We start from the raw sequence: 20,545 nt of genomic DNA, 5'->3' as shown, positions 1-20,545 counted from the left end.
CCAGAGAAAGAACAAGACTTGCCTCACATCAATTTAAGGCCATCATGACTCAAGGAAATTGTGAGATGTTCTCTTATGCTGGAGATGTTGGTGCCCACGGAGCCGGGTACCCGAGGGCGAGACATCTGGCCTCGTTGTCTAAAGAAGTTGGGGAGGCGGCATCTTTATGTTCCCTTTCCACTCTGCTTCCTCAAGCCTTGCCATTTACCCCAACTAGCCCCACTCAAAAAAGATTGGTACCTATTTAATTAGAGCAAAGCTTCACTGCCTTTAGGCGTGTTTCAGAAAACAGCTCCTCTGTGTAATCCAGGGATAGTCAACCTTTTTATACCTACCGCCCACTTTTGTATCTCTGTTAGTAGTAAAATTTTCTAACCACCCACCGGTTCCACAGTCATCGTGATTTATGAAGTAGGGAAGTAACTTTACTTTATAAAATTTATAAAGCAGAGTTAAAGCAAGTAAAGCATATAATAATAATTACTTACCAAGTACTTTATGTTGGATTTTCGCTAAGTTTGGCAGAATAAATTTTTATAAAACAACTTACTGTAGTTAAATCTATCTTTTTATTAATTCTTTGGTTGCTCCACTACTGCCCACCATGAAAGCTGGAGCACCCACTAGGGGGTGGTAGGGACCAGATTGACGACCACTAGGAGGTGGTAGGGACCAGGTTGATGACCACTAGGGGGCGGTAAGGACCAGGTTGACCACCACTAGGAGGTGGTAGGGACCAGGTTGATGACCACTAGGGGGCGGTAGGGACCAGGTTGACTACCACTGGTAATCTCGCCTGTTCACTCCCCCTTCCCTGCCTGGTCTTTTTCAACAGGAATCTCCTGACAGTTTATATCCGAGTTGTTTTCATTTTAGAGAAGGAGGTACACTAGACCAAAAGTAATCCATTCTAAAAGTTCTGGAGACTGCCATCCTTGGAAATGCCAGGTCTCTCGACACCCCTGGTATTACTGTTCTAAGGGGTGACTGCCAAGTGAGTGGGGCTTGACCCAGTCCCCTCCCTGGCAAGGTGACCGTCGACCCTCTTTTCCTCACAGCATGTTGAAATTTAGGACAACTCAAAAGCCAACAAATAAGGGTTTTCCGTCTTAAAACTGTAACCCTGTCTCTTGATCCTCCCAGCTGTCCCCTCTGGAGCGCCCGCCTTCTGTCCACACGGACCAGTGGGTAGCAGGATGGCTGCCTCTCCTTTGATGACCGAGGGCTGCAGGGAGGAGGCCCAACTGCCTCCCAGCCTCGCCTCCCTCCGGAGTCCGGCTCACGGGCCTTGACTTGAGCAGTGTGATTCTGACCCAGGATTCCTCTTACACAGCACCGGGGGGAAGAGCCTACATAAATAATCGGGGTCTGACCCTGCAATACCAAACACTCCACATTCTGAGCATGCGTGGCCACCAACTACCAGTCTGAGATTTGGTTTGAAATTCACTGGGCCATGTGCTCACTGCTGAGCCGGGTGGGGAGAAAAGTCCGTTGAGGAACACAGGAGCTCTTTGACAGAAGGTAGGAAGTTAACTGCCTACCAGTGCACGTTTGACTACCTGTGGCCTGACTTCAGAGAAAAGCCGATGTTCTAACAGAGGTGGGTATGTGCTGCTTGGTCGCAAGCCTGACGATTCCTTGTGGCCAGCCGGGCCACTGGCGTGACCCCTTCTCCTCGAAACCTCGTTGGAGCACAGGCATTGTCCCGTGAGCTGAGCCGCGGGCACGTCACCCTCGTCGGTGAGGATGAGGAGAGAGAGGTTCCGGGTCCGAAGTTAACAGAACTGGCCGAGGGACCCTGGGTAAATTTCTTAACTTTTCTGAGCTCTGTTTCTGCGTCAGTAACACAAGGGGGTATCTACGTAATCTCCAAGGCCTAGCTCGCTTTAGAAATCCTGTGTCCATTTAATACTAGTCTTACTGCACAAGTCCCATGGGGGTGAATATAGGCACTTATTTACACCATATATTTATATCCATCTTAGGCTTAAATAGGCTTGTCAAGAGAGGAAACAACCTTACTTGTCCTTATTTTCCCTCTGTCTAGCCTGACACACAATAGGTGTTTTTAATTAATACCGGCTGTATTCATTAAGAAAGGGGAGAGGCGGCAAGTTGCTAACAATTAAGACAGTCTGGGAAAGTCTGGTGGAATGAGACATTACAAGTTGCAAACCAAAACAGAGAGGTTGGAGAGATGACAATGAGACAACTAGCCGTGTTCTCCCGGGGCTGGGACTGGTCAGGCAGACTGGCTGTGTCCCTGATTGTCTGGGACGTGCCCGGAACATCCTTGCTAGCCACAGACTCTGTACCCAGCGCACAGTGTGCACGCAATGCAGTGTCAGCTGTGACTAGCAGGAGGAAGATGAGTTCTAGTTAACCACCGCCTGCCACGGTAAGTGCGTCGTCACCCAACAGAACTGACACTGGAGAACGGCCGTCCTTTCCCGCAAACGGTACTGGACTTCCCGTCTGACTCGGGACCCCGCCACGGGCAGCGTCAGTTCTTGGGCACAGGGCTGAGGTGAGGCTGAGCGGGGACTCGACCCCACGATGGTGTGTGTGTGGCTTTTTCGAGTCCTGAGTGTCTAGGCGGTCACTTCTGTTGTGCCTCTTGTTCCGTAAGCGAAGATGCACAGTAGAGGCCGTTTGATTTTTCCAGTTGGCCGAAAACTAAATGGGACTTTGCACTTAGAGGTGATTTACTTAGGGACTTGCAGGCACCAGGATGCTCTTCAGTGTCTGGTGCCCACCCTGAGGGCAGGGTGATGCCCGTCTGCCCACCTGCAGCACAAGAGCTGATGGCCCAGCTGGAGCTGAGGGTGTGACCGTATGACTGGGGATTTCTCCCCCAGGTACTGGTACCCACCGGGCACCGTACCTCATTCCTGCAATACGATTGACTACACTCCCTGTGCTGTACTTTATTCCCCGTGAGGACCATGCAGCTACCAACCTGGACTTTCCACCCCCTTCACCCCTCCCCCACCCCTGCTCCCCTCTCGCTGGGTGGGGACTGGCTGCCCACCCTGATGCAGAATGTGCTCCCTTAGGCCGAGTGCCGCTTCCACCTTAACTCTAGAACGTTCACTTCCCAGCGAGCAAGTGGGAGGAGACCAGCCTGGGTTCATAGGTCAGGTTCTGCATCCTGACGGGAGAGAAGAAGGATGCCACTTCTAAACACCGCCAGCCACAGACTGGGACAGTAGGCTGCCTGACAGCACTGCCCGTGTGATTCGTGTTGCCCGTGCAGGTACTGCCGAGGGAAAGCGCAGGGCTCTGTTTACCCCTCCCACCCCTGCTCCTTAAAGCGGCCCCGCCCTTTTCTTAGAGGCCGCAAACCAATAGGGCAGTGGAATAACACAGGTTACAGATCCAATGTGGAAAAACAGCCTCCCCAGTCCTGAGGCCCCAGGGAAAAGGGGCCTGTGTGGCCATTAGCTGCTGAGCCTCTGCTCTCTGAGTGAGGCACCGGAGGCCCAGCGAAGTGCAGGACCCCATGGTCCGACAGCCACACAGCATCTCGGGGTCCCCAGTTTGGACGTCGGTCCACCCTCCAGCTTGCTCCCCCTCCGTCTGCTTTGCATCCAGTACGGTCTTACCTTCGTGGCCGCCACCTCTTTCTCCTCTGCAAACGTTAATATGAAATATATTTGCTTGGCTTCTCAGCCTCTCCTGCCCCCCGTGTGTCCGAAATAGCCAGCTGGAATTCATGAGAATGTTATGTCTTCAGATGTTTATAATCTGAAAGAATCCCTTTTGGTGGTGTTTTTTTTAAATAATAAAATGACTTGGACGGCGGTATTTTCTGTTGGAAAGTGAGCCAAGTTCACAGTGCAGCGATTACAATGCGATGCGTTATGTATCATTTGTAGCACGCCCCGGGAGCGACGGGAAACCATGCAACGCCGGCCCGGCCCGGCTGCGTAATGAGCAGGATCAAACGCTGTGCGGAGAGACGCACAATCATTGCCCGTCCGAGGTCAATAAAAATAAGAAAACGTTCTTGATAAAAGCGGTACACCCCAAATTACACCAAGAGCAGCCCCTAGATCAGCCTGCGCATATGTGGAGAGCCTTCATTGCCAATTAAAGAAACCTTTTTGAGGTTTAACAGCTCATCAATTCGCACTGGGAATGCCCTATTGTTCTGAGGTTATAAGTCTTGTCTTTGAAATGTAGCAGTTGCACTTGTATATTGCATTCCTCCAAGAGTACCATTGTAAACGTGAAGGGTTTGCATTTCAACTGAAATGCCAACAATGTGGCTTGAAAATAGTTTGCCACATCAAAGAGCGGCTGTTGGGGCATGTTTTTAAAATTCTGTTTGTTTTTTTTCTATAGTATTTAAAGCCACAAATGACTCAGGACTATGTTCCGTTTAGATCAGTCATGTTGGTGGGGCGGCCTTGCTGGGGTTTTCGCGCCCTTATTTTTTCTACCCTAAAGGAATTGTCAGAAAACAGGTCTAGGCCTTTTGCCAAGTCAGTTGCCCTTCGTCTGCTATCTTCTAGAAACAATCCTGGAAATGTTGTTATACTGTTGTTTAAACAGCAACAAATTCTGTGCCTTTTCATGGCTATTTTTTTTTAACTCAAAATATCCACTGTGTCAACTTGGAATTTCTTCTTTATGTGCCAATTATGACCCCTTCCCATTTAAAATAGAACAAAACAAAACAACAAAACCCCCACTCATTTTCCTTTTTTTGCTTAGCCAGTGGTTAAAGGGAAGAAAAGTGGAATGGGAAAGGGATAGGTATGGCTTCTGGTTTCTAAGACTGTACGGGGACACGGGGCTTTGCTCCTAGGGGTCCAGGCCGTGCTCTCTGCTGGTTGTGATATCAGGGAGTCACACACCCTCCTCGAGCCTCAGTCTGGCCATCTGTAAAATGAGGACAGTGCCTGCAACCTTCCTCTCCCCCCACCTTCCCATCCATCCATCCATTCATCCATCCTTCCCATCCATCCATCCATCCCTGGGGAGAGAATGGGAACACAGACCCTCACTGTTCTTGCCTCCATAGAGCTCACGACCTAACGAGGATACCCATTACTGACCTAATCAGAGTCGTGCATCATTACTAACTGCGGTACCTTGTGCTTTGAAAAAAAAAGGTGATGTGATCTTTTGAAAGCTTAGGGCAAAGGGGTCACACAGTCCGTCCTGAGGATGTGGTAGGTGAGCTGAGGCTGCAGGAGGAGGAGGGGGAGAGGAGGAGGAGGGGGGAGGAGGAGGAGGGGGAGGAGGAGGAAGGGGAGAAGGAGGGGGGAGGAGGAGAAGGAGGAGGGGGAGGAGGAGGAGGAAGGGGAGGAGGAGAAGGAGGGAGAGGAGAAGAGGGAGGAGGGTGGAGGAGGGGAAGAGGAGAAGGGAGAGAAGGAGGGGGAGGAGGAGGGGGAGGAGGAGAAGGGAGAGAAGGAGGGGAGGAGGAGGGGGAGGAGGAGAAGGGAGAGAAGGAGGGGGAAGAGGAGGGGGAGGAGGAGGGGGAGGAGGAGGGGGAGGAGGAGAAGGGAGAGAAGGAGGGGGAGGAGGAGGGGAGTGGAGGGGAGGGGGAGGGGAGGGCAAGGAGGCAGAGGAGAAGTAACTGGTGAGATGGAGTAGAGGGAGGGCAGGCTTACTGGGCAGGGTATGAATTTTGCTCTTTAGTTTTAAATGAAAGGAGACCCTTGGAGGAACTTAGGCAGAGGCTCCCGTTGGTCGAGAGACGCGTGTTTCTGAAGAGCTCTCCCACAGCAGTGGGCAGAATGGCGAGGGGAGAGGAGGACCAGAGGGAGTGTGGGAGGTCGCTCAGGGGCTCAGACACCTGTCCAGGTCACAACGCTGGCACCGGTGGCATGGGCAGCGCGGGCGACCGGCAAAGGGAGAAGAATGGACGAGTTGGGGAATATTCAACTTAGAGAGACAGGATTTGGTGATGGGTTGAAAAGGGGCAGGTGAGGGAGAGGATGGTTCTGGGATGACTCCAGGACCTGGGCCTGTGTGACTAACTGGATGTGCGGTGGGGACGGTCCCAAGAGGAGGCAGCCTGGAAGGGGGTTATTAGTGTAATAGGTGCCACCTACCCTTGGTTGCTTTGGGCCAGGTGCTGACATCCTTTGATTCATTTGTTTCAGAGCATTTCTATGACCTAGGTTTCTGCACCGCTCAGATACAGAAACTGAGAGTCAGGGAGTCAAGTACGCAGCTTGGCCAACAGCACAGAATGAGGGGCAGAGCCAGTGTTCACTCAGGTCTGTGTGGCCCCAGAGCCTGTCCCTGACCAGAGCCAGGCTGCAGGAGGGCACGTTGTCAAACGCTAGTGCCCACTCCAGACTTGACAAGCGCCGTTTGGAGGATGGGGGATGGTAGGGAAAACAGCTGTGGTTAGGCTTGCTCTCTTGTTTATCAGCTGCAAGCACCTTGCATGATTGGTGCGTGAGCTCGTGGCAGAAAGCCCCGTGTGTGTAGCCCGTATAAGGCTACGGGTGCTTCTCCCAGCTCGCTCTCCCCCCCCCCATTGTGAGGTGTGGTTTCCTGATACCCTCAGCGCCTCTGGAAAAGCCGTTTTCCTTTGCTTATTTGTTCGCCCTTCCCTGCGAGCCTGCCCTAGACGTGGCCCAACACTCCGCCTCTGCAGTGCCTGTACCATCTGCCCGAGTCCAGTGTGACCCTGCCTGGCCTCGGCCACCAGCCTGACAGGGATGAAACTGCTGAAAGAGAAAATCAGGAAGCCAGGCGGTGTGAACAGGCCCCCGAGAGATCTGGGTTCTGGTCCCGCCCCGCTGCGCTGTGTAGAGCAGGAAAACCCCTTTCCCTCTCTGGGCTTCTATGTCCCATCTTGGAAGTGAGCAGGGTAGGTCCCACTGTCCCCAGGTCCCCCTTTCCTGCTAAGAAAAGCCATGACTGCTGTGATGGACTGCGTGCGTCTCACAGAGTCTCCTTGCCACACTCCTTGAATCGTCAAAGCTCCTCTCGAAACCACAGCCGGGCCTCTCGGGCTAGCTCTAAACCAGGCCACAGCACAAGCTCCGATGTTTGCAGAGAGGCTCAGAAAGCAGCGTACTCCTCCCCCTTATCTAATCCAAAGTAATCCAAATCCTCATCTGACCCAGAGGAAGCCCAATTCTGGGTTTCTAACGGGGAATTTTAAGTCCAGAAATGTAGTTCTGAGGTCTTCCTTTCTGTTCCTACATTGTTTTATTTTACTAGAAATAATGAACAGGCATCTAAGAGTAAGTCATTTTTGTTGTTTTGAATATCTGTCCATAGCATAGGCTGTTTTGTTTTTTTAAAATTTCTGAGCAATTCTAGGTCCATTTGAGCCAGTTAGAGGCAGGCTATTTCGAGGGGGTGAAACAGTGTTGAGAAAGCCCCCAGGTCTTCCTGAGGCTGAGAGGGCTTGTGCAATAGAGGTGTGTGTGTGTGTCTCTATGCACAAGCTCTATTTCTCTCATGGGACATAAGATCAGAACTTGGCATGGGTGGGGGTGAATCCATCAGACCTTAAAGACCACATAGTCAGCGGTAGTCAATGCTCAGGGTTAGGTTAAATGCCGTCAAACACAAAAACAAGCCTGTTTGTAAAATGGATCGTCATCTTTCTGGGCTAGTTTATCAGGTCACAGGAATTCCCAGCCATCCTCGCGCCAGCTCTGACCCAGAGAGAGGCTGTCAGCTCTGAGGTGCAAAGAGCGAGGCTCCTGCTCCTTTGTCCTCTCCCCAGCGTATCGCCCAGAGCTTGTCCGCTCCCCACGGACAGAGGTCCTGCGTCCTCCCCCTCCGCGGTCCCACGGCGGCCGTGGTGGAGGGGCCCAGCCGGGTCCTGAAACCACTGGCCGTTGCCGGTCAGATTCCTGGCTCTGTGCTTCCGCCGAGGGGGTCCTTCTTCCTCACTTTCTCTCACCTCCTCCCCCCTCTGCCTTGTCGTGACCCCGCCAAGCACACAGCTGGCCACAGTCCTCTGTCTCCTTGTGGTGGAGTGGGGCGGACGGCCCCCTGGCCACCCCCAGCCCGCCCTGCTGGTCCGGGCCCCTTTGAGCCTGGCCGTGACGCACCCTCATTGCAGCTTCGCTCAGAACAGCTGGTCTGGCTCTCGGCCCACCTGCGACAGAAGGCGGCCAAGCGGCTTTCCGCTCCTGTGAACGAGCTGCGAGCCACACACAGCGGTCCTCCGCCACCGCCCAGGGCCCCGGGGGCAGCTTCCCGGGTCAGGGCCTGCTTTCGCAGTGATGTACCGGTGTCAGTGTCCCTGAGCATGTGCTGTGGGCTAAGCGGGCTGATGGAACTTGAAAGGTAGGCCTAATCTGAGTTTTTAAAGTCTTAAGATAGCGTTCGGCTTAGATGTACGTGACTCCTCACGTGGCGCAGCTGTTTCTAGCCACTGAACGTCCTCTAGTCCAGAAGCCCAGGGCCCAGGCAGACGTCATGCATTTTGTAATGGAAGTCTGGAGCCTCCTCTGAGCACTTCTCTCTCAGGATTTGGGAGCCTCTCAGGATTCCTGCACTGTGAGGCCCCCCACCCACCCACCATTCATCTGCCTGTGTCCATGCCCTCTAGCCTCAGGGTCCTGGCCTGGCCCTACTGCACCCCTCTCGGCCCAGTCCTGAGGGCGTGTGAGCTGGCTCTCTGTCGATCCCACAAACATTGATGCTGCACCCACCAGGGACCCGGGTCCAGAAGTGAGTCACTTGGTTCCTAGGACCGAGTGCCTTGGGTCCGGCGTCCTCTACTCGGATGCCATGGCTAGGAGCATCTGCAGGGCACCACTGCAGTCGGACTTGCTCTGTTCCTCAGGGAAGCCTCTGGCTTTGGTATCTTACCTTGAACATCCACACTGTCTGGAATGGAGCATCATAGCAAAATCTCACAACTCCCAGCATCTCCAGCTCAAGACAAAAGACCGACTTCTACAAAAAGCAAACGACATGCTGCTGCCGAGGATGGTCAAAGCCAAAGAGGACCCCAGAAGACACGACTGCATTCCTCCGATCAAGTTTCTCAAAGGGGCGCTGGTCACGCCCGGCCCCCTGGAGGCGCCCGTGAAGAAGGCTGACTCCTGGGTCCCACCACAGACGGTGATCTGGGATATGCACCGAGCAGGGGTGGGCCCTGCTACAGGTCTCGCCTCACTTGCTGCTAGTCAGTCCATCCGCCAAGCCTAAGTGTCAGCCGTCCCCACCCCTCCCCACCCCAGGCCCCTCGCCTCGCTTCCCCTGGCAGCGGTCACCTGCCACGGTTGTCCAGTGTGACCTGGACTTGACCCCTGACTGGTCACTTTCATCAGAAGTTTCCAACCTAAGTTTCCTTTGTCCCTTTTCAAGGTCTCCTGTTGACTCTCCCTCTTTTTTTCCCTTATCCCTGGATTTCTTGGGATGATGTTTACTTGTATTTTTTTTTTTCATGCCCAAATGTTCAAGGGTGTTTTCAGAAGACAGATTCCTGAGGGAAAGAGGCTAATTCCGAATGGTCCAATGGTTTCAGAAGTCGTGGAGACATTATCTTGGGCCTGTGCTCCAAGAACTGGAAATGGGCTGTCTCTGATTTGAGATTCAGTCGAAGGGGGTGAGAAAACAAGTGAGCCAGGTCTGACCGTCGTCAGCAGTGCTCCCCTGTTTGAGGGCCGGGATGCAGTGTCAGGGACTTTGTTGCTTCTGGTGGAAACTTACGTGCATGAAAGAGGTGACCCAGACAGTTGACATTTATCCCTTGGAGGGAGGGAGCTGCTGTCCCAGGCGGACAGCTGTGTGTCCCTCTGATCACTGGGGACAGCCAGGCCACCCGTTACCAACCTGCCAGCTTTGGAGACACCACCACAGTCTCTCCGAGCCTGGGCTGACCAGGACAGCCAGCAGGGAAGTGTCACAGGCTCAGGAATTGGAGACACCCCCTCCGGGGAGGAACCGTCGATGCTGGAGGCCCTTGCAGATTGCCAGGGCTGACGGAGCACTCAATTTGGAAGTCCCCGTGCTGTGCCCTGCAGCACCCATGTCAGGCTCGGTCCAGACGAGCGCCAGGCCCTTCCCGGCCTCACTGCCTCCTCCAGACCCTCTGCCGGCTGTTCAAGCAGGGGCGGAGGGGGAGGGGACTGAGGGCGAGTGTCAGCAGGGTTCTGGGTGAAAACGTGGGCCAGTAAACAGGAGCACCCCGCCTGCATTGAAAAGAAGTCGTGTTTAGCATGACTGCACACAGGATCAGTTGTCTTATCGCCACAGATTGTATCTGTGTATCTCTTCTAATTTGGCATTCGAGGGACGGATCATTCCAGTAAAAGTGCTCAGCTGTGCAAGGCCATATGCACAATTGCAAGAGTGAGTTCTGAGCTTAGAACTGGTGAAGAGATCCACACACGTCCACAGCCATGGCCACAGCCGCGACCCTGCCTCCGCCTCTCTCTGTCTGTCGGTCTCCTCCGCTCTGCAGGAGTCCGCTGTGATGTGGGAGCGGCTGGCTGCTGGCAGATAATGCCCAGGTCACAGGCCATCTAGACAGTAAACAGCTCCGTAGTATTTGGTGCAGCAGCTTCTGTGGAGCCCATCTGTTTCAAAATAACCGTAATTGTGCTTACCATGGGGAATGCTTTGTTGGCTGGAATCTGCCCTAGTTTTTCCTCCAGCAGATTTGGTGTCCTGGGCCTCTGGCTCCACCTGCTGGCAAGTGTAAATACTGGCCTGAAACTCAGGGTGGATCTTTCCAGTTGAAAGAAAAATGCAGGCTGTATGTATGTAGCTCAGTGGTTCGGTTCCTGAAAGCCAGCGTAGGTCAGGATCACCTGGGAGCTCATTAAAAACACAGCGGCCTGGGCTCCATGCCAAGCCTGCTGAGTGGGAAACCCTCTCAAATGTTCATGCGCTCACACCAATGGTTCTGAGCAGGCCACAGAAAACTGTCCTCCCCACCGCGGCTTCCCTCAAAATCGCAGCGGTGGGCCAGCTGAAAGACAAAGGTCAGAGCTGACTAAGGGCCTGAAAAGTCCAGAGACGGGAGCAGGGAGCCATTTGGACCGGTCCCAGAGTGGAGTCCAGCAGGGAGCACGGGCCGGGCGGGAAGGACGGAACAGCACCCCCCCACCCCCCCACCCCCCCACCCCTCTCACCCCCCCACCCCCCCACCCCCCCACCCCTGTCACCCCCCCACCCCACCCCCGTGCAGGCCTTGCTAAGGCCCTGCCTGCGCGTGTGGGTGGACTCGCACTCAGAAACACACCGACTTTTGGGAGCGAGCCTCACCTAAGGCGGATGGAAACTTGTCCCCGCTGCTTGTAAAACAGAGCCTGTCTCCAGACCGCAGTGGAGGCGGTAATACTGTTCAGGTTCACAAATCCGGGTCCGGGATTCGGGAAGACGGGTCAGACGCCTCACATCCGGAGCAGCGCAGAAAGGGGCCGGGTTTGAATCTTGACTCGGCCGCTGACCAGCTGTCTGGCCTTGGCCAGTTACTTGAAATCTTTAAGGCTCAATTCTTCCATCTGGAACAGACAAGGAAATTGTACTCGGAAGGACAAGGAGAACAAAACCACGTACAACAGTATGGGTGGGTTTCACAAACATGCAGAATGAAGGCACCTGTGGAGGATTCATACTGTGCGAATCCGATAGACGAATGAATGTACCCTCTTAGAAGTCGTGTAGGGGGCACTCTTGGGGACGGGGTAGTGACTGAAAGGAAGAGGCACGGGAGGCTTAGGAGCCCTGGCAACATTCTGTATTCCGAGCCGGAAGTTGGCCTCACATGGTCAGTACATGAAAACCGATCAAGTTGTATGTACACTTTTTAGGAAGCGGGGGAGGGTAAGCAGAGCGAGCAACGTGCACTTGTCCAGCAAGCACTCACCGTTTCTCCCTGGCCTTCCTCGGTTCCTGCTGGAGGGCAGACCACACGTTGTCTGCACTGCGGGAAACACCGGACCTGGCACCGTGGACCCAGTAGGTTAGGTGACTCGAATTGCTAACCGGATTGTAGCCTGTTGATGTTCAAGTCAGTTGTGGCCGTGAAAGGTCGCCCAAGTTAACCAGCCAGACGAGGAAGAAATGTACAACAGGTAAAGGTGGCAACTAATGTGAACTCCATTCTTCTCAAAGCTTCTCATTTTGAGATTCCAGATTGTGTTTTTGAACTAGGAGATCCCCGCTGTTGCTAGCTTCTTGATTGGTGGAAGAGCGGGAATGTGAATTTTTTTCCCCTCTCAAGTCACATCTAAATATTACCTTTCTTGTAAACCATACATTAAAACTTCCTTTTTAATGAAAGTTATAAGGTTGTAGGTGAATTTTACGAAGGGGATGGAGGGACTGAGCGAAAAAGGTGGGGGGTGAAGAGAGGAAAACTCATGGGCACAGACAGCACTGTGCTGACAGGGCAGGAGGGGACGCTCTGGGGGCGGGGGGTGGGCAGAGAATTGATTTCTAATGGAGAACACGATACGGTGTACGGATGGTGTGTTGGAGAACTGTGCCTCTGAAATAATAAAGAGGTATAGATAGGTAGATCATTATAATTAGTGACTCAAAAAGTGGTCTATTGTCCTTCAGCACCTCCCCTTTCCAAGGATTGTCTTGTTGTTGGACATGGGCTTTTTCATTGGCTTTTTCTGTCTTTGCCCGTAAATGACTTGGCAGCCATCTTTTCAGATGGCATTTTGGGAGCTTTGTAATTTATGGAATTCTAATAAAGTAACACTGGAAAGAAAGAATGTGGGTCCCAGGCTGCGGCCCTCGTTTGGCAACAGAAGTCTCAAAGAACACTGGTACTTTATTTAGAAGTGTTCTGGGTTTTTAAAAACTCCCTGTGCAAAAGGTAATTGCCTCTTGAGCTCCCTAGTTTCAGGGAAAGATGTGCCGTCCTATGACTTCACTATGGTGTACGGTCATTTCACTGAGTGCTTATCCGATCGTGGGCAGGATCTGTGACTACCAGCAAATTAACCTCCTCTGTTTACAGCGGTGGCCGACAGCGGGGCAGATGGTCATCAGTGCACGGTGTTCTTTTTAGCAATTCTTATCGGGATGAAATTGCTTCTTCTCCCTTAGCTGTGAAATGCAGAGGTTCCTGCATTATACATAAGGGGAGAGAACTGAACATTTTTCCATCAGGAACCATGAATCAATAAATCTTATGATCTCACTACTGGTGCTATAATTGAGCCAAATCGTCTTAAACTGGGCGCTGGTCCTGAGGCTCTTTGAGGCATGCTCACTGTTTCTTCGAGTAAAATTGAGGGCTGACCCCCATTTATAGAAACACAGAGGCAAGGCTCATAAATACTAACATTCTGTACCGAGTTTATCCGGGCAGGGCTGTCTCACCCAGACCGAACACAGTCCACGCATGATGTAACTCGGTGGAGAAAAGAAGGTCTTAGCTGAGCTCTCATTCTCCCAATGGCCGTAAAGCTCCCGCATGTTCCAAAAGTGTGCGGCCAGTTGGCGGGTCTTAATTATCTCTTTGTATCTATTTTTTGGGAGGCAGATATTTAGTAATTAGCGACTTCATGGTTTGCACAAAACCCTGCCAAATGATCTTCAAGCAGAGCTGGGCTCTATCTTTTAAAAGGTCCCTGTTTTTGTCGTTGTATTTTGTATCTATCTTGCACAGTTTACTCTGTATCCATATAACAAGTAGACATTTGACACATAATTGGCAATGACGTTAGAGACTGATCACCGGAGCCTCCCGATGATCCTCCGACCTTGACCACAAGTCCGGCACTCAGCGTGTTACATGCCGCGGCTCTTCCGGTCCTCGCGATAACCCGGGAAGCGAGGTGCTCTTCCTAGTCCCATTTTACTGATAAGGAAACGGAGGCCAAGTGTAGGGAACCTACTTGGCTCAAGGATGTGTAGCTAAAAAGTAGAGAAGTCGTGGCTTCATCCCAGGCCGTCAAACGGCAGAGTGCTGGCAGTGACCAGGCCCAGCAGCGTCCCCTCCCCAGCGAGCCAGCTCGAGCCTGCCCTGCCGACAGGAAGACTCGCCTGGGTGTCCCCTCTGGTTCTGAGCAGGGCTGGCTGGCCTCCCAGCTCCCTGCCAGCACTTTCCCGTGACACCTCAGGGGACCTCAGCTCCTTTGACGACGCAGCTGAGGCCCGTCTAGATCGTCTCTACATGCTGAACAAATGTGTATACCTACTGAAAACACACTCCCTTGGAGAAACGCCCGCCAAGCATCCTGGAGGTTGTAAAGAGAAGCCGTCGATGGAAAATGTAGAAACGGTTGTAAGAAATAAGTGAAAAGGTGAGGCATTGGAAGACGAAGCTTAGCTGACACAGAGGAGCAGCCAGGAGACCCAGGGCCCTGGACGCAAAGCACAGATGTGACAAATTGAGTAGGTGGGTGGCTGGCTGACTGACTCACATCAAATATTAATTTACACTTGAAAACTTTCCCCAAAATGTAACCACTGGGATTAAGAAGAGTGTAGTTTCCTTTCCAGAGCCGGAAACGAAGTAATTAAGTCATTCTTCGGACAGCTGGGTGGCTTTGATACAATCAGAAACACTGAATTGGGAGGATTTAAAAGCCCATAAAATTAGGCCTGGTTACAAGTCGGGTGTTGCTGTTGTTGTTGTTCTGTTGTTATACCCAAGGCCCTCTGGCGGCCCGGAAAGCCGAACCACTCAAGTGGTCAGTGAAAGTTCAGGAGACTCCATGTGGGGACTCGGTAGTCACGCCTGTGATGGCAGGAGAGTTCCCCAGCGTGGAGGGCTTAGACTGGGCCTTTTTCTATTCCAGGTAGTGGTCCCTCTCCACACAGCCATGGAGCAGAGGGACAGACACTCGGGGTTTGGGCAAGAGGATCGGGGATGGGACAGGTGTGATGTGTAACGTATTCAGGGTGTCAGTGGAAGGAGAACCAGAATGACAGTCGCAAGACCCAGGTTCAAGTTTTCCTTTCCCCGTGCAAATATCTTTGTAACATGAAGCATGTCCCTAACATTCTCTGAGCCTCAGTTTCCTTATCTGAAAAATTGGGTTCCTAAAATTGGAACTAAGAGCTTACTGAACTAGGACAGCATACCAGGGCTCTGTCAGCAAAAGAGTGATTATGGTTCCTCCTCGGCGTGAGCTGTCTGCTGTGGCGTGTGGCCTGTCTGCTGTTGGCCAGGCCCGCCCCTCCTCGGACACCCTGCGAAGGGCAGCCAGCGTCTGTGCAGCCGCTCATCCTGAGAGCCGGAGCCCAGCAACCTGCATGGCCGGCCTCCTCCGAGTCCTCGCTGCGTTTCCCTTCGTGGAGACGCTATCCCTCCGGGCGCTGGGAGCCCCTGTCGGTGTCTGAGCACTGGTTCGGCCTCTGTGGGTCCACGCCCCGAGCCCGGAGCCGACGTGCCACACCGAGCTCCTGGCTGACTCTGCCCGCGGCTGGTCCCCGCAGCCCCTTGCCCAGCTGGCACGGGCTGTCGCAGCCTGGCCCGCGCTCATAAGTTCCATTAAGAGGAGTCTTATTGAAAACAACTGTTTGAGGGAAAGAAAAGCAGGACTTGGATGTTATAACAAAAAACCATTTTAAGTAGCAAACTAATGGCAATCGGACTCATGAGTCTCTCCGTGTCAAGGCGTTTGCCACTTTGAACGAAGAGAAATTCCTTCCCACGAGTGCATGGCCCAAGCCATAGCCTGTCAGAACTGTCAGTCCTACCGTTCATAAATCCTGCGGCGGAAGTCCTGTAAGCCTGTATTTTTTTGTTTGTTTGTTTGTTTTTTCCAAAGCTGGAAACGGGGAGAGACAGTCAGACAGACTCCTGCATGCGCCCGACCGGGATCCACCCGGCACGCCCACCAGGGGCGACGCTCTGCCCACCAGGGGGCGATGCTCTGCCCCTTTGGGGCATCGCTCTGCCGTGACCAGAGCCACTGTAGCGCCTGGGGCAGAGGCCAAAGAGCCATCCCCAGTGCCCGGGCCATCTTTGCTCCAATGGAGCCTCGGCTGCGGGAGGGGAAGAGAGAGACAGAGAGGAAGGGGGGGGGTGGAGAAGCAAATGGGCTCTTCTCCTGTGTGCCCTGGCCGGAAATCGAACCCGGGTCCCCCGCACACCAGGCCAATGCTCTACCACTGAGCCAACCGGCCAGGGCCTAAGCCTGTATGTTTGCACCGCCTGTTTCAGGAAAGTTGAGATATGGACATAAACAGGGTGAGCAAAAGTAGGTTTATAATTATTTGTATGGGAAATAGTAATACAAGAATAACTCAGTGTTTTGTATAATCACAACTGGACACCGACCTTCACCCCACCCTGTATCTCACTATATGAAACCCCGGAGGGAGCGTTTCCCTGGCCGGGCGGGCATGGGCCCCGGCCTGCCCAGCTAACCTCTGGGTTACTAGGCAGGGAGGAACCCGGGGGTCAGGAAGGGGGACTCTCCGGTGGTCTCAACAGGAAGGGAGACCCAGATCCGGGTACGCACGGGGCTGTCCATCATGGGGAGGGGGGGGGAGAGCAATCATATAAGGGGGCTACCTTCTGACTGCCGTCTACCACTCTCCCCTCCAACCACTGCAGCTCGAGGCATGGACTGAGCGTGCTGACTCAGCCCCACGCCGCTTTCCCTGCTGTCTTTGCAGCAGTCTAAACACCTGTCGTGCCACTGTGTCCCCTGTGAGCTCCGTGGACGAGGTGCCGCGCTTGCAGAGCGGGCAGGGGGGGCCTGCTGTTCACTGCTTTTCCCCCCTGGCGGGACCCCCTGCCCACCCACCCTTCCCAGCCCGGCCAGGGCTTCCAGAGACATTTACCTCACCCTGCCTCCCAAGTCAGTCGCGTCAGAGCCTCAGCGGGCAGTGTTGAGTGTCGTTTTGTCTGGCTGTCACAGACACCCGTGGAGGTCACAGGCAGGTATGGCTGAGTCAAGCCCGTGTGTTTACTGAAGAGCCACTGTGTGACCAGGACGGTGCCAGGCACCGGGGGGCAGGGAGGGCTGGCAGGGGTGTGCCCTGCCGTTTAAGCCTGTGATCCTCATAGGAGAGGGGACAGGTGTGGACAGTAGCTGCTCGCTCAGGCAGGAGGTGGTGACTGTTGCATGAGGACCACCAGAGGGAGGTGCTGGCAGCTGCAGAGCTAGAATCTGGAGGGAACGTTCCCATCGGGGCGGCCTGGGTGGAGCATGGGAAGAAGAGGAAGACGTTTGGTCAATGTCTATGATGGGAGGGGCCTCTCAGAGCCGAGTGCCGGTGAGCGGGGCCGGGGGTGAGCGGGGCCGGGGGTGAGCGGGGCCGGGGGTGAGCGGGGCCGGGGGTGAGCGGGGCCGGGGGTGAGCGGGGCCGGGGGTGAGCGGGGCCGGGGGTGAGCGGGGCACCGGGGGTGAGCGGGGGTGGGGGGGGGGTGGGGGCCGGGGGTGAGCGGGGCCGGGGGTGAGGGGGGGGCCGGGGGTGAGCGGGGGGGGGGGGGGCCGGGGGTGAGCGGGGCCGGGGGTGAGGGGGGGGGGCCGGGGGTGAGCGGGGGGGGGGGCCGGGGGTGAGCGGGGCCGGGGGTGAGCGGGGGGGGGGGGGGGGGCCGGGGGTGAGCGGGGCCGGGGGTGAGGGGGGGGCCGGGGGTGAGCGGGGCGCCGGGGGTGAGCGGGGGGGGGGGGGTGGGGGTGCCAGGGGTGAGCGGGGCGCCGGGGGTGAGCGGGGCGGGGGGGGGGGGTGAGCGGGGCGGGAGAGGTAGCCCCTGTTAGGTCCACGCGCCCAACAGTGCTTCTGTGGGCGGTGCCCTGCGTGGCTGCCTCCGGGGAGGAGGCTGCATCCCTTTCATTAGATTTAGGTTCCTTGGGGTCAGGTCAAGTCCTGTCTGTATTTATTCCTTCATTACTCCCGCCATGCCTGAAAAAAGAAAATGTTTCTGTATGTGTGGTGATTGAAATGCTGCTATCATTACACACTTATATTTTCGGTATGTTTGCTGCCCCAAGAAACCCTTTGCCGTGATGACTTCCATTATCCTTCCTATGACCTTCAAATATTATGCCTGCATGTTTGCCTGCCTGCCCAGATGCTGGTCATTATGGAAATCAGGTCTGCGCTCTGTGGTCCATGCTGCCCCATGAGTGCTTGTGCATTTCACACAAGCCAGGAGGCGCAGGGGAGGGGGGAAGGGAGGGGGGAGGGGGAGAGGGGAGGGGGAAGAGGGGAGGGGGAGGGAGAGGGGAGGGGGGAAAGGGGAGGGGAAAAGGGAGGGGGAGGGGAGGGGGAGGGGGGAGGGGGGAAGGGGGGAAGAGGGGAGGGGGAGGGGGAGGGGGGGAGAAGGGCAGGCCTAGAGGCCCATCTAGAGAAACCAATCAGCACACTTGCTGAGGAAGTTACAGATGGTGACGTCTTTTCTGAGCATTAAAAAAATAAAAATTTTTTTTTAAAAATGACACATTAGGGAAGTTAAATGATGCAAATTATGGAGCATGGTGGAAGAAAAAAATTAAAATTGGAGGATTGTCAGGAAGCTTCCGAATGAGTCAAATTAGGTCTGTAGACCGGACCACGGCTAAAAATGTGTCCTCGATGTTGAAATCGAGCGTTGGGAGCTAACGTTGGGATGTGTTGTTCCGTTTCTGTTTTGTGCTAAAATGAAGATGACCCTCCTCCCCAAAGCCACGTCCTCTCGGAGTCCTGGAGCAGGGGCCCTGTGCACATCAGAGCTCTGTCTGACCTTCCTGTGCTTTCTTGTGACAGGAAGCAGCAGAGGCGTCCCTCCTTCCTATGGCTTCCGTCTGTCACCAGAAGAAGACGTGAGGAGAAAACGGCTCCACAGGTTTGACCGCCAGTGAGGAGACGCCGCCACTGGGGCAGATGTGGTCCAGCGGTGTAGTTACTGCCCGTTTGCCCCCCCCAAAAAAAAGCCTAATTCATTGTTAACAAAAGCAGAGAGCACGGTTATCATCCTGTGCTCAGCTCCGCCCTGGCTGGTCTCCTGGGACCCCAGGAGTCCAGAGTCACCAACAGGTTGACTGTCGCGAAGCCAGCCCTGCTGAGTGCTGCTCACAGCTGTCCGGGAGCGGCTTTCTCCTGGCCTCGTCGCCTCTCCCAGACGAGGGCATCCCTCCACGTAGGGACCAGTGTCCACACGCCTTTCTGCCGCCGTTGACCCAGGGCACCTCCGCCTTGTTTTGCTTCTGAGGATCGTGACCTTCTCCGGGAGGCGTGTTTTCACCAGCTCTGAAGAGCAAGCTTGCTTGGCGCACTGCACGTTCGACCCTGCAGGAAGTTAGCCGTGCCGGGTCCTTCTGAGGATCGTGACCTTCCCCGGGAGGCGTGTTTTCACCAGCTCCGAAGAGCGAGCTTGCTTCTGCCTGGCACGCTGCACATTCGACCCTGCAGGAAGTCAGCCATGCCGGGTCCTCCCGGCACGCTGCCCTGGTGGCTTTCCAGGAGCAGGATGCGGCCGCCACAGCACCCTGTGTTCTAGTCTCCTTCGAACCCCCGTGCTGTGGCGGGTGGCGGGTGGTGGGTGGGGTTGGCAGTGCCCTCAGCTTGACGCATTTCTGCCTTACAGAACGTCTGACTGTAAAAGCTTAAGTGAGACCTCAGATGGGGAAGCCACGCTCTCTTAGACATCAGGTGGCACCAGCAGCCGGGCAGGCTCTCCAGGGGCCGTCCGTGTACCTGGGATGTGGCTTGTGTTAACCTGTCAGCAAAGCAGCAGTCAGTGACACACGCACAGTGGAGCCAAGGTGCTCATACCCACTGAGAAGTCACTCTCGACAGTGTTATTCTCATAAAAGTGCCTTTTAATTGGCTACTGTAACAGCCACTTGTCTACTCAAGTGTCCAAGACACGCCCCTGGCCTCTGCACTGCGGTCTGTCCACATCGTTTGTCTCCTGGTGCCTGTGTTTCATGAACAAAAGATATCACTGATGTCTTAGTCACTGAGATATTTATTTTTTAAAGAGTTGGAAGCAGAAAAATATCTTTCTATTTGCATATATCTAGCATTTGTATAGAGTTTTTTGATAATGAAACTTGTATATGTATACGACAAACGTGTTAGGGAAGAAAAGAAGCCGTATGTTAACGGGGTTTTGGGGATTGGAGTACACAGGATTTTGCTTTCTGTTTTTTATAATTTTACATTGCTCTCTTTTAAAAATGTGTGTATATATATATGTGTGTATGACTTCTGCAACAGAAAAACTGAATTATATAATAAAAAATCAAAAATTATATCATCATGAAAATGGACTTAATAATAAGTGCTGTTTATTGAGAAAAGTCATGCTATAAACAGAAATTATAAATAAACAATTTTAAAATCACCTGGATTGTCACCACTCAGAAGTGCCCAGGGCTGATATTTTGGGGGTAGTATTTTCACAGTTTTTCTTTGTATATATTTGATAAATTTGGAGCATAACAACTAGGCAGTTTTTGTATGCAGTTCTTAATCTGAATTCACTTCGGAAAAGCTTTGGCACTACACGTAGATGAGCTAAGGCAACTGCCTGAGTCTGGGAGCCCTTTGACCTCGCATCAGGCACAGTGATACCTGGGCTCTCTGGGTTTGTTTATAACTGGTGTAAAGCTGTAGCTTATTTATAACACGAATTGTATATGTGAGTCTGGTAACTTCAAACATGTTTGAAATAAAACTCTACAAATTCAAG

General features: G+C 53.8%; 1 protein-coding gene across 1 annotated transcript in view; it reads left to right on the top strand.

Annotated features, from left to right (window-relative positions):
- RHBDD1 (rhomboid domain containing 1) overlaps window positions 1–20,545 on the top strand; it is a 122,321-nt gene extending 101,776 nt beyond the window's left edge. The window contains exon 8 of the mRNA XM_066279470.1: window positions 18,616–20,545. Coding sequence (XP_066135567.1) covers window positions 18,616–18,710 — 95 coding nt within the window. The 3' untranslated portion in view covers window positions 18,711–20,545. The remainder of the gene's footprint in view (window positions 1–18,615) is intronic.

The sequence above is a fragment of the Saccopteryx bilineata genome, chromosome 5 (assembly GCF_036850765.1).
Source record: "Saccopteryx bilineata isolate mSacBil1 chromosome 5, mSacBil1_pri_phased_curated, whole genome shotgun sequence".
NCBI lineage: Eukaryota > Metazoa > Chordata > Mammalia > Chiroptera > Emballonuridae > Saccopteryx > Saccopteryx bilineata.
The sequence above is the reverse complement of the archived record's forward strand: the minus strand, read 5'-3'. Positions and strand labels throughout refer to the sequence as shown.